This window comes from Pseudochaenichthys georgianus, chromosome 15, assembly GCF_902827115.2.
Source record: "Pseudochaenichthys georgianus chromosome 15, fPseGeo1.2, whole genome shotgun sequence".
Classification (NCBI taxonomy): Eukaryota; Metazoa; Chordata; class Actinopteri; order Perciformes; family Channichthyidae; genus Pseudochaenichthys; species Pseudochaenichthys georgianus.
Genome location: NC_047517.1, coordinates 29843768 through 29857180, shown reverse-complemented (window position 1 = coordinate 29857180; position 13413 = coordinate 29843768). Strand labels below are relative to the sequence as shown.

The following is a 13413-nucleotide window of genomic DNA, read 5'->3' as shown; positions in this document are numbered from 1 at the left end:
TAATGTGCGTGAATAAAATAACTTGCATGTAACAAACACCAAGTTGTTACAGCAGTCACCCCTGACATAAATTAGTGCTACATTAAATACACTTGCTACATCAGGTTTATATTAAGATGTGTCATAATGACAAAGTATGTTTTGGGACAAACCCGCAGTCATGCTGCATTTCATTAAGATGGTCACCAATTCCTCAGTTTTCCTCATGTAAAGTGCGTCAACAGAAAATGACATAAAACAAGACCAGAACCACAAGATTCAGAACCTGATTTTCATAAAGGATTGAGTCCGATAAAGTCCCACTGTGAGTCACTCAGCTGCTCTTGGTTGAGTCCCGTTTACTGAGCAGGGCCTCCAGGAGGCGGAGCTTAGCTTTGAGGCTCTTATACTGGCAGTACTCCTCCGCCATTGGCCCCCGGTCCTCCTTCTGACAGAACCTGTTAGCGAAAAAAAGATGCAAACACAAGGCAAAACTTCAGTAGTTTCCAACAAACTGCAGCAGCTTCCATAGCTGGTTGATAGTCCCTATGTTGCCTTACTCAGATAGCTTTGTACAGTGTGTATTGTAATCTTACTGTATTTACTTTGGAGGACTAACATGTACAGTACAAAGGACGTGAACAGAGCAAACGTCTATCTCTTCGTCTCTTTCCCGAGCTCTCTGTGCGGTATTAACGTGCGTGCATTACACTGTCGTACCATAAGATAGGATTTCTTTTGTGGATGTTTTTTCTTTGTTTTTCACAAGGCATTGTTGAAAACCAAATGTTTCAAGTTTATTAAAAGAGAAAATAAAATTCAAAAGCCAAGTCGTTTTTGTCTGTGTGTGTGTGTGTGTGTGTGTGTGTGTGTGTGTGTGTGTGTGTGTGTGTGTGTGTGTGTGTGTGTGTGTGTGTGTGTGTGTGTGTGTGTGTGTGTGTGTGTGTGTGTGTGTGTGTGTGTGTGTGCGTGCATGCGTGTGTGTGTGAGACCTTTACCTGCCAGTCTGTGTGTGGAAGTTCTCCTCAAACTCTCGGAGCGCTCGGTGAAGTCGGTGCCTCTCTGACCGCGCCGTCCTGAGGTGATCCAGTAATTCTGGTCTGTGAGAGAGCAGAAAATAATGTCTTAGTTCTTTTAGATAGTCTAGAAATGTGTGCATTTAAAGTTAAGATGATAACTCATAGTTTCAAGCAAGAAACAAGCTCTTCTTTGAAAACAAACTTCCTGCAATAAGGCATGGGACGACATTGCAATCTAAGATGATTATCCTGGTCACGATACGTAGGATATAGATCAATCAATATTTATTTAAATGGTATTAAACACACACACACACACGTACGTACCTGGAAGCTTCATGTAGTGTTGCCATGGTGACAATCTGTGGCTGGAAACACTTCACCTCCTCCAGCGGGGACACGAGAGGCGTTTCAGACGTTTCTAAAGAAGGAAGGTGCAGCGAGTCGTCTGAAGACACACAGCGGGGGGGCTTCAGTCGGAGGGGCTGCAGCCTTGGGCTACGCTGTTTGGGATGATCTTCATCAGAGCCCTCCTCTTCCTCCTACGTGAAGAGATAAGATAAGATAAGATAAGACTTTATTCATCCCGAAGGAAATTGTTGTGCCAGAGTAACAGTAACAGTAACAAAATACAACAAACACAATAAACACAGCAGAAAAAGAGCAATCAAACATCCACCGACAACATGAAACATAGAAACATAGATGGTCACACAATCAATGCAATCATTATTAGCAGTATTCAGTAGTTAGTTAGTAGTGCAAAAATTAAAACATAGTGGCAGTTACGTAATTGCACATTATCATAGCATTATTAATAATAATACTAATACTAATAATAATAATAATATAATATAATATTGCACATAGTTATGTATAGCAGCGAGTGTAATTGCAATGATGGTAATTATATTGATATATTGCACATAGTGTTGGTGTGGAAGTTCTCAGTGCCCTTTACTTAGGGGTGAAGAGTTAAAGAGTTTGATGGCCACTGGGAGGAAAGACCTCCTGTGGCGCTGTGTGGTGGTTATCGGTGATCTCAGTCTGTGGCTGAAAGTGCTCCGGTAGGAAACCAGCGTGGCATGCAGGGGGTGAGACCCATTGTCCAGAATGCCGAGGAGTTTCCTCAGCATTCTCCCCTCCGACACCACTGCCAACGACTCCTGGTCCACTCCCAGGACAGAGCCTGCTCTCCTGATGAGCTTGTTGAGTCTGTTGGCATCAGCTGTCTTCACCCCGCTGCCCCAACACACCACAGCAAAGAAGATCACACTGGAGACCACCGAGTCATAAAACATCTGCAACATAGTGCTGCAGACGTTGAAGGACCTGAGTCTCCTGAGGAAATACAGGCGACTCTGGCCTTTCTTATATAGGGCGTCAGTGTTTTTACTCCAGTCCAGTTTATTGTCTATGTGGACACCCAGGAACTTGTAGCTGTCCACAATGTCCACATCCATGCCCACGATGGTGACTGGGCTTGGGGCGGTACTCCGCTTCCTGAAGTCAACCACTAGCTCCTTAGTTTTAGTGACGTTGAGCTGCAGATGGTTCTGACCGCACCACTCCACAAAACTGTCCACCACACTCCTGTACTCAGCTTCCTGGTCTCCGATGATACAGCCCACAATGGCAGAGTCATCTGAGAACTTCTGCAGATGGCAGGACTGTGAGCAGTGTCTGAAGTCTGATGTATAGACTGTGAACAGGAAGGGAGAGAGGACCGTGCCCTGAGGAGCGCCCGTGCTGCTCAATATAATGTCAGAGGTGTTGTTCTGCAGCTTCACGTACTGTGGCCGAGCTGTGAGATAGTTGGTTATCCAGCTCACCAGTGGAGCATCCACCTGCATGTCCAGTAGCTTCCTGCTGAGCAGGGCAGGTCTGATGGTATTGAAAGCACTGGAAAAGTCAAAGAACATGACTCTCACAGTGCTGCCTGCCTTCTCAAGGTGTGTGTGTATTCTGTGCATCAGAAATATGATGGCGTCCTCCACTCCAATACGAGGCTGATATGCAAACTGCAGGGGGTCTAGTGACGGTGCGACCACTGTACGGAGGTGTTTAAGGACCAGCCTCTCCAGCGACTTCATGGCATGTGATGTCAAAGCCACCGGTCTGTAGTCACTGTGTGTGCGTGGATGAATCTTCTTCGGCACAGGAACCAGGCATGTTGTCTTCCACAGGGCAGGGACGGCCATCATGTCCAGGCTCAGGTTGAAAATGTGCCGAAAAACTGCACACAGCTGAGTAGCACATCCTTTCAGCAGACTGGGGCTGAGGCCGTCAGGCCCCGCAGCCTTCCTTGAGTGTAGACGGCTGAACTCTCCCCTCACGTCCTCTGCAGTGATGGTGAGTGGGGGCACAGTGGGGCTGAGAGAGAGAGCCCTGGTCGGGGGGGGGGGGGGCAAGAGAGATGGGAGGAAAGGCTCCTTGGGGATCACAGGGGGTGAGTCACAGGTGGAGGAGGAGGAGGAGGAGGAGGAGGAGGAGGAGGAGGAGGAGGAGGAGGAGGAGGAGGAGGAGGAGGAGGAGGAGGAGGAGGAGGAGGAGGAGGAGGAGGGAGGGGTGGTAACCTCATCATCAAACCTGTTGAAAAACAGGTTTAAGTCATTGGCCTCCTGTCGGTCTCCTCCCATCACCTGGTCGGTCTTGTTTCCATACCCAGTGATGGTTCTCATCCCACGCCACACTTCCCTGGTGTTGTTTTGGGCCAGTTTACTCTCCAGCTTCCTCCTGTAGCACTCCTTGCCCATTTGTATTTCCTTCTTCAGTTGTAACTGTGCCTTCTTCATCTCTTCCTTGTCACCACTCCTGAAAGCAGCTTTTTTCCTGTTAAGTGACGCCTTGATGTCCTTGGTCACCCAGGGTTTATTATTTATGAACAAAGAGGAATCACTATTCTGTCGTTGTGAACACAGAAACGCAGGGCAAACACATCAATGTTGAAACTGACTCTGTTTAGTGTTTTGGGAGCTAGTCCTGAAATAGCTTTTTAATATTTAATTGAATACTACTTAGTCGTAAACTGCAAGATTTCAGCTTTATCCATCTTGCCTTTATTGTCTTTAGCTAAAACTGAGGTCTAACAGTTTGGTGCAGTTCTCACATCTGTCCACTAGAGAGCAGCAGAGAGACACTTCTGTGTGCCAGGGTCAGATTTATTTATATAATATATATTAACATTTATTTAGCTGATGCTTTTATCCGAAGGGAATAAAATACACTTCAATACAGTAGACATAAGTGACATAAAGTGGGGTTGGGTTATTTCCGTTGTGTATCAGACTCCATCATTCCTTTCTTTTTTGTATTCAGTATTGTATACTCACAATGGTTGGTATGACTGTGGCAGCAGCAGCAGCAGAGAGCAGCAGCTGCTTCAGGAGACGGTACCGGTCGTAGAAAGGTTTCATCAGAGTCCGCTCCTGCCTGGTACTCTGGAGGAGAATGATACAGAAACGGATAATTCAAAGAGAAGTGAGATACAGTACCAAAGTGGAGCCAGCTAATTAAAAGACATGAGGGAAAGTCTCACCGGCCGTCCGTGCAGACCCTCAAAATGCAGCAAACACTTCTGCAGGCTGGTCTTCTCCAGAGTCATCTGGAAATGGGACATCTCCTGTGCAAACAGCCACAGATAAATACATGTATGCATGGTCAGAAACACTGACAATGAGATCACCAAACCTATATTATAATTGATGTGTTTGAAAGTGTTTCTGCTAACCTTGACGCTGTCGGGCAGGCCCAGCTCTCTGCGTCTCTCCTTCAGTCTGTTGGATATAGTATTGACCGTTTCCTCCACGTTAGCTTTGATGTTGCTGTTGTTGTTTAGCTGCTGCAGCTCAGTGCCTGTTGGTGCTGCCTCCTTCTGGTCTGAGTTGGTTCTGCGTGTTTCAGACGACGGGTTAAAGTCTCCCTGACCTTTCATCCCCCCTTCTGATTGTCTCAGCTTCAGCTCTGGAAGAGGACGAGAGTTCAGAACATTTTGAAATTAATAAAACAGAAACAATTTGAGACGTTGGTTGTCTGGTAAACATATTTGAAATGGTGAAATTATTCTGTGGTGGATAGCAATCTAGTGCATTTACTCAAGTACAGTCATAATGAAAATGTTGTAAACTTATTTGTACTCAACCAGACATATTTGACTTTTTAAAATAAGCTTACAAAATTACAATGCGAAACATGTGCATGCAAACCTTTTTTATGTTGTGACCCAATACAAAAGTGTTGAGATATTTGAATGTAATGGAATATTTATTATGTTGTTGCACTGGCTCTGAATCAATGTCATCATTAATTCATGTGTGCGAGTGTGTGTTTATGGTTATGAAAACTGACCTTTAAGCTGCTTGCGACTCTTGATGAGCTCCTTCATCAGTCGGGCCACCTCCGGATGAGCAGTCTTGTCGTTGTGGGCAGGCTAAAAGAAAAAGAAGAAATACATACAAACTCAGAGACAGAACAGGGTCTCCTGCATCACCTACCAAGAACTCTTTACTCTACTTTATCCCCTGGTCTGGGCGAATTATAAGTGTGCACCAACATGCAGCAGCAACCAGTTAATAAAGACTCTATGTGTAAAATATTTATATTTTTTACAATTTTCCAATGTACCAGCAGAGTACAGGAAATAAACTCCAATCAGATGATGACAGAAGAGACGAAGCATTTCCTGTTCCTCCCCTCACCTTATAGTGCTTCTCCTGTTCAAAGCACTCCTCAAAGTGCCTGATCCTCTTCTTCAGAGTGTGAATGTGTCTGTTGAGCGCTGAGACGGAGACAGAGCCCTCGTGTGGCTCCGAGTGGACACTGCTGCGAGTCCTGAAGACAGCAAGAGGCATTCAGTTCCATGGTAAAATAACTCAACCTGCATGTTAACCTTTCATCTCAAATGAAAGGCATCGAAGAAGCACAGCAAAGAAATACAACGTCCCACCCTCCTGTCTGTGTGCCATGATTCCTAAATAACGTTTTTGAGGAAACAGTTGACTCACATGCGTATGTGCTGCGAGCAGGGTGGGGAAGGGGCCGTATCGGGGTCCAGGTTGTAGCGCAGGCTGTGGCTGAGGTTGGGGCAGCGTGGGGAGGGGACGGGGCAGTCGCTCAGCGCAAAGCGGGAGAGCAGCGGGCTGGTTTTAGGGCCCGGGAGGATGGGCAGGGGGTTGTTTCCTGAAGACCCCTCAGAGAGCAGGCTGGTGTACAGGACAGGACTGAACTCTGAGGAATCAGGGGAGGGGGAGTGCCCTGTAGGAAAGAAGAACATATAAATGTACTGTTAATCTATAATAACTTTGACTATTTCTCATTTGAGTTTAAAAATGTCATTTATATAATAACTTAATATAGGAGAATCGACGGGACAAAAGAGATGGATGTAAGAGAGGGAGAGACATGGTAGATGGAGGAGATAGGAAGCAAACAACAACGTAAGGTATGGAGAGTAAAAAAGGAAACATAAAGAATGAGAAGAAAGTATTTCGAACACCGTTTTTTCAACATCTTTGCTGGGGTATACACTTTTTTGTTTTTCTGACAATAACAGTGAACACACATATCTGTTATAATCTCTATGGTGATAAAAATGTTTAGCCAGCACAGAGACGTGGAAATAAATAAATAAGCTGGTGCATTATTGAATAAATGTACAAATTCGTCATGTCACAGGCGGCTGTGCGTTGATGCAACAGTAACAGCATCATACCTTGATATACTCGACTCATCAAATAAAGACACACCCAGCTCTGAGATAGGATGAAGCTCAAAGCTCGCTGTCAAGCTTTATCCACTGTGAGCCAAAGGAGTAACATCATCGAGGACAAGGCTTTAAATGAACAGATGATGAATCAGGCACTATAAATAATAGCACTAATACATTATGTACATATGTATGTTGTATATAAAGTGTGGCTCTTGCGTTGAGAGGGGTATGGGTTTGATTCTCTACAATGGGAGCTGAAAATACCTTGAATTGATTTGGCATGAAAACATGATAAAAGTGGATACATTAAATTATTGGAGATAAGCTTTAACAACACAAAAGACATCGTTAACACTGTGTCTCGGCACTTCATTGCTTTTGACTCACCAGACTGCGGAGAGTCTTCCCGGTCCTGAGCTGGTGTGCCCGGCGGCGAGGGGAGAAGCAGCTTGTGGGTCAGAACCAGGCTCTGCTCCTCAGTAGAAAGAGGCTGTGCTTGAGCAGGGAGGTAATCCTGACCTTGGGGGTCTATAGGGGAAGACGGGGGTCCCAAGTCAGCCTCCAGGGCATGCATCTTGAGAGAGGGACTCTGGAAACAGAAGCAGAACATGGCTTCAGCGACAGGAGAAGTCAGAGAGAGAGATGTGTCGTAGTCTGCGTGGAGGAAGTCTTCACATGCTGCTCAGGAATCTTCAGAAGTCCTGTAAAAGCGTGTAGCTCCTTTATACGAAGAGAAATATTCTGGCAGGAGCGTCGTCGGTAAGAGAGTGGCAGAAAGAGGTGAGACTTGTCCTCGCCAAGAAAAGGAATGAGTCAGATTAAAGTGCATACATCGCTTTCAGCAGGCTGCTTTCGTGGGTGGCTGGAAGTGCGAGAGAAAAGGACGAAGTAGGATCAAAGTTATTGAAAAGCAAAAGCCAGTCCGTTACAAATGGTCATCACGATCAGCACATTCCTCTTCTGACTTGCTGTCGTGCATCAGCATACAGCGTGGGATCCCTGACGATCATCACGCAGTAATCCCGTTAGCAGTATCGCTGTGATTCTCAGATCATGTTTGTGGGTCCGCCGGAGTATCGTCCTCACAGAGAATCCCTCACTTCCACATGGCGTTCCTCCCGACCGGCTTTCTGCTGCTGAGCTGCCTCCACATGGATTATTCAACATGCAGGAGAGAAGGGGGGGGCGGTGGGAATACCGCTCATGTCGGTGCGTGTGGTGTGGGTGTGTGCGCAGGGGAGGAGAGAGGTACTGTATATGACGAGGCGTTTCCACGGCAACGTTGTCAGAAGGAGCAAGGGAGCCTATTTGATGGAGCTGCAGGGAGTCGCGTAGCGTCTGCCTCCGTATGTGTGTGTGTGTGTGTGTGTGTGTGTGTGTGTGTGTGTGTGTGTGTGTGTGTGTGTGTGTGTGTGTGTGTGTGTGTGTGTGTGTGTGTGTGTGTGTGTGTGTGTGTGTGTGTGTGATGCACAGAAAACAAAAAAGAATGTTATTGAGCTGCAAAAGAAACCTTAAGAGCGCAGGGGGAAGGTGTGAACATGATAAGGATTTCAATCAGTTTCTTTTGTTCATTTAGGTGCTGTGACATCATTCTCAGCATCAGCAGCAGCAGATAAGGGCTCGGCTTCGTCTTCCTCGCCCTCCTCGGCTGTTCATTCATAAAAAAAAGCACTGCTTTGTGCGTCACCGAGAGGGGGAGGGAGGGAGGGGACGGAGTGAGGCTGCTATTTCTGAAGCAAACACCCACAGGCAAGCAAGATCACACACACACACACACACACACACAGGTACACACACACACACACACACACACACACACACACACACACACACACACACACACACACACACACACACACACACACACACACACACACACACACACACACACACACACACACACACACACACACACACACACACACACACACTATCGCTGGAGGTATCAGCAGTCCTGTTGTCATAGATACCCTCAGTCTAAAAGTGATAACTTGTGAATATAAAAAGACCGTGGGGAAGGAGAACTTACGTCATGGCTGATGTTTCTGCCTCGGCAATTATCGTGTCCTTCAGGAGAACCACGACCTAATCCTCCTCTTCCTCCTCCTCCTCTTCCTCCTCCTCTCCCCTACAGTAACAGACAACATAATGGGGCCTCATTCCCAGAGGACACTTCCTGACACGACCAGCGTGGGCACACCCACAAGTACACGCACATATGTAGGTTACAATGACACATAAAGAGATATTATTTAGTGTGGGGGAAACTTCTGAAGCAATGGAGAATCAGGACTCAGAGAGGCACGAGGAGAGCTGGAGCTTTGATGGCAAACACTGATGGTTTATTTGGAGTTACGGCCGGAGAATTGACAAGACAGGTGGTGTGTCACGAGTTAACGCAGGGGCCGGTTGCCAAACCAATTCTGAAGAACTCTTCTGCAGCTCGATGTTTTAACTAGTTCGGAGTGTAATAATCAACACTCTTTATCAGTGAGACTAAACAATTATGGACCCTGAATCTAACTAGAGCTCTCGTCCACAGAAAGAATGTATGCCAGGGAACCTCAACCTTCATCCCTGAACAGTAAACTACCTCATGGCGGCTTGTGCTCTGTCATAGACTGGCAGCAACAATGCGCCCAAGCTGCTCCTCCTTAAGAGAGATAGCAGCAATACCCAAGGCCGTAGACCTATGCCTTGAGAAAAGAGACAGTAAAGAGAGAAAACGATTAACTGTGTCGAAGGTTGAATATCTAAGCAAATTATTCCCGAACATTGACTTTTAAAAAGAAACTTTTTTAACAGATTGAGGTTATTTTTCTCCAATGAAATTTAAAACGAGTTTCTTTAACTAAAGTCAAGACCAACAGACTTTCACATTTCACTTATTTTGTATGTAAGTCATTTGTAAAGGTGGGACAGCAATCTCTCTGTGACCCTCCAGGGTGTATTTTAATAAACTAAATGTATAATGTTATCATGGGTTAATCTGGTAACCCTGATTTATGTAAGTCATTCAACAATATATCCTATCAAATATTCCCTTGTACACTATCTGTGCTCAGATATTAACTAAGCATTAATATCAATTTATTTGTTATCCAGTATCTTAAGAGAACTGACAAGACTAATGCTCTTTCTCAGTGACTTTTTTTTATTTATTTTTTATAAATGTACATTAGTGCATTCGATCTTTCTGGCTTGCAAGCCCATGGCTACACACTCTCAGACCGGGTCATTTTAAAAATGAATTCACTTAAAGGTGGGGGAGGTAAATTTGAGAAACCGGCTCGAGATCGCTAGAATTTGAAAATACACAACCGGAGAAAATCTGCCACTTCCATAAGCCCCTCCTCCAACACACACGAACGCGCACATGACCAATGAGGGCACGAGATAAATTTGTGCCCCGATGGAAGGCTGACAGGCAGGTAGGCCAACCAATCGGTTGGTTGTACTTTTTACAGTATTACGGCTTCTACAGATGACATTTTTTTATGGATTTTTTGTCAAAGCACTTAAGATATTCATTGCTATCGGGATGTTAAGAGCATTCCATGGAATATAACAAAAAGTGTATCTCGAGCCGGTTTCTGAAACGTACCTACCCCACCTTTAATGAGAGCCTGTGGAAATGTTCTCTGAGATGGCAGTTTCAAAAAGTCTGTTTACCTTCTTAGATTCAGCGGTTTGGGATCCTGCTTTGTGCTCTTCGCAGAACAGCATCCTGAAAAATAAAGAGTGTCAGCAACGGATTGAAAAATGTAATTGTATTAATAACTAGTTTAAAAAGAGAATGTGAAAAATTAACACTGCTTCACAACCCATGTGATTGTATTGCCGATTATCTCTGTCAGTATTCATAGACAATACTGCATGAAATGTGCTCCAAGGCAGCCCAGCGCTTTGCGTAGCTCTGAGGCAGACGGTCATCTGGCAGGCTTATTCATGTTTGACACTAATGAGGCATAATTTAGAGGACCTGCCCTGTGGCACGGGGAGGCAGCACAACAAAAAGTCACCATGCCAGTTTTGGGTCGACCTAATCCAGCTACTTAGTCTGCTCCATGTGAGCCCCTGTGGCAAGGCAGTGTTATTTGGACTGGAAATATATCAAAACCATGACTGTGAGCAGCACTCGGCTCTGACAACATACTTCTCAACTGAACTGAGAGGAACCACGGAGCATCCAAAGGAATCAGATAATTCTCATTTAGATACATTTAAAAACAGCTCCAAAATACTATCATGGCCCCTTTTATTTAGATACTTTTCTTTGACTTGAGATTGTGTTTTCAGATTAAGTTTTAAAGGTAGGGTAGGTAAGAATAGAGAAACCAGCTCGAGTGCGCTAGAATTTGAAAGTACACAACTGGAAACAATCTGCCTCTTCCTTCAGGGTTCTTACACCTTTTCCAAAGTCAAATTCAAGCACTTTTCAAGCATTTTCAAGGTGCATTTTCCAGCTTTTCAAGCATCTTACAGCTGTTGTAAATTACATATTTATATACACATACTCAAATGAATATTTCCCTACCTCACATTAAATCAGATGTTCTTTATGCTATAAACAACCACATGTGTGTTTCGTGATAGCATTCTACATGAGGATGAAAAATTAAAGAAAAGAAAACTAAGTTTAATATTTCAAAATGAGTGATATGTACGTAGACTGGGCCTCCCATATAACCTGGCTGAGCCGATATAAAACAATCAGCCAAATAACTTTTCAATACATTATTGATTAATTGTTGAGGTACTTTTAGGTTGGCAGTGAACACAAGTCAGAGGTACATGGTGTACTTCTACTCCTCAACAGTTCAGAGGTACATAGTGTACTTCTACTCCACTACAGTTCAGAGGTACATGGTGTACTTCTACCACTCTACAGTTAAGAGGTACATGGTGTACTTCTACTCCACTGCAGTTCAGAGGTACATGGTGTACTTCTACTCCTCTACAGTTCAGAGGTACATGGTGTACTTCTACTCCTCAACAGTTCAGAGGTACATGGTGTACTTCTACTCCTCTACAGTTAAGAGGTACATGGTGTACTTCTACTCCACTACAGTTCAGAGGTACATGGTGTACTTCTACTACAGTTCAGAAGTACATGGTGTACTTCTACTCCTCTACAGTTCAGAGGTACATGGTGTACTTCTACTGCACTACAGTTCATAGGTACATGGTGTACTTCTACTGCACTACAGTTCATAGGTACATGGTGTACTTCTACTCCACTACAGTTCAGTGGTACATGGTGTACTTCTACTGCACTACATGTATTTAACACCTTTAGTTACTTCACAGATGTGGATGAATGATGTGAAATCTAATCAAGTGTTGAATCAGACTTTAGTTCCACCTGGAGTAAATCCACAAGCTACCCTGCAGTCTACAAAGTCATTCAGACTAGCTGCACCTTCACCAGCTTTGAGAACACTTTCATGATCAATCATTATAAAACATATCATATATATTATTCTGAAATGGACCAATCTGCACAATGACTACTTTTACTGTCTTTCACTATATTTTGATGAGAATACTTTTCTACTTTCACTTGAGGAACATTTTGAATGCAGGACTTTTACTGTAATAGAGTATTCCTACTGGTACTTCTACTTTACTCAAGTACAAGATCTGAGTACTTCTACTTTTACTCAAGTACAAGATCTGAGTACTTCTACTTTCACTCAAGTACAATATCTGAGTACTTCTACGTTCACTCAAGTACAAGATCTGAGTACTTCTACTTTTACTCAAGGACAAGATCTGAGTACTTCTACTTTTACTAAGTACAAGATCTGAGTACTTATAATTTCACTACAAGACCTGAGTACTTCTACTTTTACTCAAGTACAATATCTGAGTACTTCTCCACCTCTGGTAGTGTATTAGCCTGAATTGTAGCCACAAAATCACGCAGAGCTGCATAGAAATAGACTCACAATGGTTACAAGTGGAAAATAATATTTACAAATGTGCACAATGATTTTAGGTAATGTTGACTACTCAAAACACCTGTCCTGACTTATACATCTCCAAAGGAAGACTGTGTTCATTCTACAATTACATGGGATTGAAACAAAATGTAGTTTTACTTGTATAATACTTCAATTTTATATAAAAGATTTTGAATGCAGGACTTTTACTGTAATAGAGTATTCCTACTGGTACTTCTACTTTACTCAAGTACAAGATCTGAGTACTTCTACTTTTACTCAAGTACAAGATCTGAGTACTTCTACTTTCACTCAAGTACAATATCTGAGTACTTCTACGTTCACTCAAGTACAAGATCTGAGTACTTCTACTTTTACTCAAGAACAAGATCTGAATACTTCTACTTTTACTCAAGAACAAGATCTGAGTACTTCTACTTTTACTAAGTACAAGATCTGAGTACTTATAATTTCACTACAAGACCTGAGTACTTCTACTTTTACTCAAGTACAATATCTGAGTACTTCTCCACCTCTGGTAGTGTATTAGCCTGAATTGTAGCCACAAAATCACGCAGAGCTGCATAGAAATAGACTCACAATGGTTACAAGTGGAAAATAATATTTACAAATGTGCACAATGATTTTAGGTAATGTTGACTACTCAAAACACCTGTCCTGACTTATACATCTCCAAAGGAAGACTGTGTTCATTCTACAATTACATGGGATTGAAACAAAATGTAGTTTTACTTGTATAATA

At 43.6% G+C, this 13413-nt stretch overlaps 1 protein-coding gene across 2 annotated transcripts in view; it reads right to left on the bottom strand.

Annotated features, from left to right (window-relative positions):
* Nucleotides 1–313: 313 nt before the first annotated feature.
* LOC117459808 (protein FAM13A-like) overlaps nucleotides 314–13413 on the bottom strand; it is a 28107-nt gene continuing 15007 nt past the window's right edge. For both annotated transcript variants that reach the window (XM_034100936.2, XM_034100935.2), the window contains exons 10-21: nucleotides 10378–10432; nucleotides 8735–8833; nucleotides 7093–7294; nucleotides 6002–6251; nucleotides 5696–5828; nucleotides 5346–5427; nucleotides 4729–4961; nucleotides 4537–4620; nucleotides 4331–4438; nucleotides 1326–1540; nucleotides 978–1079; nucleotides 314–437 (exon numbers count right to left, since the gene is read on the bottom strand). In XM_034100936.2, the coding sequence (XP_033956827.1) occupies nucleotides 314–437; nucleotides 978–1079; nucleotides 1326–1540; nucleotides 4331–4438; nucleotides 4537–4620; nucleotides 4729–4961; nucleotides 5346–5427; nucleotides 5696–5828; nucleotides 6002–6251; nucleotides 7093–7294; nucleotides 8735–8833; nucleotides 10378–10432 (1687 nt within the window). The remainder of the gene's footprint in view (nucleotides 438–977; nucleotides 1080–1325; nucleotides 1541–4330; nucleotides 4439–4536; nucleotides 4621–4728; nucleotides 4962–5345; nucleotides 5428–5695; nucleotides 5829–6001; nucleotides 6252–7092; nucleotides 7295–8734; nucleotides 8834–10377; nucleotides 10433–13413) is intronic.